At 44.7% G+C, this 3295-nt stretch overlaps 1 protein-coding gene across 1 annotated transcript; it reads left to right on the forward strand.

Annotated features, from left to right (window-relative positions):
• Positions 1-213: 213 nt before the first annotated feature.
• H6S33_003323 (uncharacterized protein) lies at positions 214-2505 on the forward strand (the record flags this gene model as incomplete). The annotated part of the gene is made up of 2 exons (XM_044834700.1): positions 214-527; positions 780-2505. Coding segments are annotated over 2 exons (2040 nt in total), but the record flags the coding sequence as incomplete, so codon positions are not given.
• Between the last annotated feature and the right edge of the window lie 790 nt (positions 2506-3295).

Raw genomic sequence — 3295 nt, forward strand, 5'->3', positions numbered from 1 at the left:
AAACAAAAAGAACATAACAGAATCCCCATTACAAATCCTAATTCCACTACACAATATCTCCTCGTCTCGTACCAATCTATTACCTGGCCGAAATACATAGCTGCCGTTACAACGGAGTGCAGAAAGCTCAAAGAATAGAACAACAACAGGAAGGGAAGGAGAAAGGACAACTTGGCATCGGTTGTAGTAAATGACTCTACAACCACTATCTGTATGGTACGCCACGACATCTCCCAACCCCTTACTTGGATCCTTGATTCTAGAGCGACCTCTCACATCACACCCTTCCAAGTCCAACTCATCAATATCCGACCTCACACCGGCAACGTCCGAACAGTTGATGGAACCAACCATGCTGTCACTGGAATGGGAAGCGCTAGTTTCAGCTGCCAACTTCCCGATGGAAGTAGATCTTCCATTCTCCTCACCGATGTGCTGTTGGTCCCAACCTTGAGAAATGTGGGATTGGTCTCCGAAACAGTGCTCGACAAAAAGGGATTTAGAACGGAGTCAGGAGGAGGAAGCAAGTTGGTTACAAAAGAAAAGAAAGGAATAATCTGGGCAAAATTGGAGAAGGGACTTTGAAATGTACAAGTAGTTAGCAATACAGTTCGTTTGACCACTTACGATGAATGGCATCAAGCGTTAGGCCACCCTGCAACACTAGAAAACTTGTATCACGACATTCAAAGGCTGCCTCCCAAACCAGAAGGTTTCCACTGCAGTCAATGTACACTATCAAAAAGCGTACACAAGAAACCTGCACTAATCAGTACTAGATCCAAACGACCATTTGAACTAATCCACTCAGCCCTATCTGGAAAGTTCAGTATACAGTCACAAGGAAAAGCTCAGTACTATATGTCCTTCATCGATGATTACACCCACTTCGCTTGGATATATCTCCTAAAACAGAAAGAAGACGCAAAGAAGGCCATGAGGGACTACGTTACCAGGATCGAGAAACAGTATAGCACAACAATACTGAGATTCAGAACGGATGGTGGAGGTGAATACATCAACAAGGACATAACGAACTACTTCGACACACAAGGAATAGTTCATGAACAGGCTCCCCCATACACTCCTGAATCTAATGGATTTGCAGAACGATTCAACAGGACGGTAACCACAATGGTCAGGTGCATGATCATGGACCATCCTAAGTCGTTATGGGGAGAAGCATACGCAAGAGCTGTCTACCTCAAAAACAGGCTAACTCACAGTACGATTAAGGGAAAGACCCCCTTTGAAGCCCTAAAAGGAACCAAGCCAAGTATACAACACCTTCAACTATTCGGTAAAAAATGCTACGTACACATCCCAGAAAACTCTATGCCAGCAGGAATCAAACTAGCACCCCGAGCGTATGAAGGAATCATAGTTGGATACTCAGACAGTAATAAGATATACCGTATCTGGATAGCAACACAACATAGGGTAATTGAAAGTGGGGACGTCACATTTCCCCCTCCTGAATCAGGGGAATTTTCAGTGGAACTCGACTTCATCTGCAGCCTGAAACCAGACGCGGCAACAGCACCATCAGACGATGGATACGAATCAGAAGACAGGTCTGATCCAGAACCCGAATCGTTAGCAATCGAAGAAAACCTGAAGGAAGACGCAAGTAGACTGGGAGCCGGGTTGACGGGGCTCACTCCCGGACGTCACCTTACAGGATCTGATGAACAAGACACTAATCAAAAACTACCAGGAGATTTCCCGGCATCACCGGAACGAAAGAAAGTCCAACTACCAAAGACGCCAAACAAGGGAAAACAACCTGAGTCATCAGATCCACCACCAGCTCCAAGACGATCAAATCGTGTCCGCAAGAAAATCGATTATGAGCTTGATAAGGAAATAAGAAGGAAGGAATACAACAACAAGGTAATACAACAACAGGAGCAACTAAAAGGGTACATTGAATCAGTTAGAGAGGACGGTCCAGTGGATGAAGGCGAACAACAAGCTATGATTAAAGAATTCAAAGCCGACCTCATAAAGGCCAGAAAGGATCTGGACCTAGAATACCAAGATGTATCCAATGAACCCGCGATCTATCGTATACACTATGTAACCGAACCTTCAACCTATAATCAAGCCATGAACAGCGACGATCAACACCTATGGAAAAAGGCGATACAGACTGAAAAAGACGCCCTTGACAAAGCCCATACCTGGGATATTGTCAACCGACCAACCAACCGAGCAGTAGTCAAAGGGAAGTGGGTATTCAAAGTGAAATACAACGCGGACGGAACAATCGAGCAGTACAAAGCAACGTACGTTGCCAAAGGCTTCACCCAAGTACAGTATCAAGACTACGATGAGACCTTCGCCCCCGTTGCACGATATGATTCCCTACGACTTCTACTAGCACTAGCTGCATACAACGGTTGGAGACCACAACAAATGGACGTTAAGTCAGCCTTTCTATACGGTGTACTCAAGGAGGAAATCCCTATGGAACTGCCTGAAGGCTACAGGCAGGACAGCAAGGTTTGTAAACTTCGAAAATGCATATACGGACTAAAGCAATCACCCCGTGAATGGTATGGTTGCCTAGCAGACTCCTTTCAACGGAAAGGATTCGTCCCAGCCAAATTCGAACCATGTGTCTTCATACATAAGAACCAACAACTATACATATCGGTGTATGTAGATGACATCATGATATTCGGACCCGACTCCCCATTCTGAAAAGAAATCAGACAACTACTCAAGGCAGATTTCGAATGTACGGATATCGGTAACTCGAAATTCATACTGGGAATAGAAATACGGTAACCAACAACGGTATCACGCTATCACAACGCGCATACATCAACAAGATCCAGTACCCGTCAGTGCTCCACTGAAGGCTCCTGCACCGGACGGAGGTGATGTGTTGGGGCTGTTGAGTGTTAGCTCAGGTTATCTGTGGCTAGGGCTAACTTAGGGTTAGTTAGGGTTAGTTAGGGTTAGTTAGGGTTAGTTAGGGTTAGTTAGGGTTAGTTAGGGTTAGTTAGGGTTAGGTTAGGGTTAGGGTTAGTTAGGGTTAGTTAGGGTTAGTTAGGGTTAGTTAGGGTTAGTTAGGGTTAGTTAGGGTTAGGGTTAGTTAGGGTTAGGGTTAGTTAGGGTTAGTTAGGGTTAGTTAGGGTTAGTTAGGGTTAGTTAGGGTTAGTTAGGGTTAGGTTAGTTAGGGTTAGTTAGGGTTAGTTAGGGTTAGTTAGGGTTAGTTAGGTTAGTTAGGGTTAGTTAGGGTAGTTAGGGTTATGGTTAGTAGGGTTATTAGGGTATATGGTTAGTT

The sequence above is a fragment of the Morchella sextelata genome, assembly GCF_020137385.1.
Source record: "Morchella sextelata strain SCLS chromosome Unknown scls_14, whole genome shotgun sequence".
In the NCBI taxonomy this organism is placed as follows: Eukaryota; Fungi; Ascomycota; class Pezizomycetes; order Pezizales; family Morchellaceae; genus Morchella; species Morchella sextelata.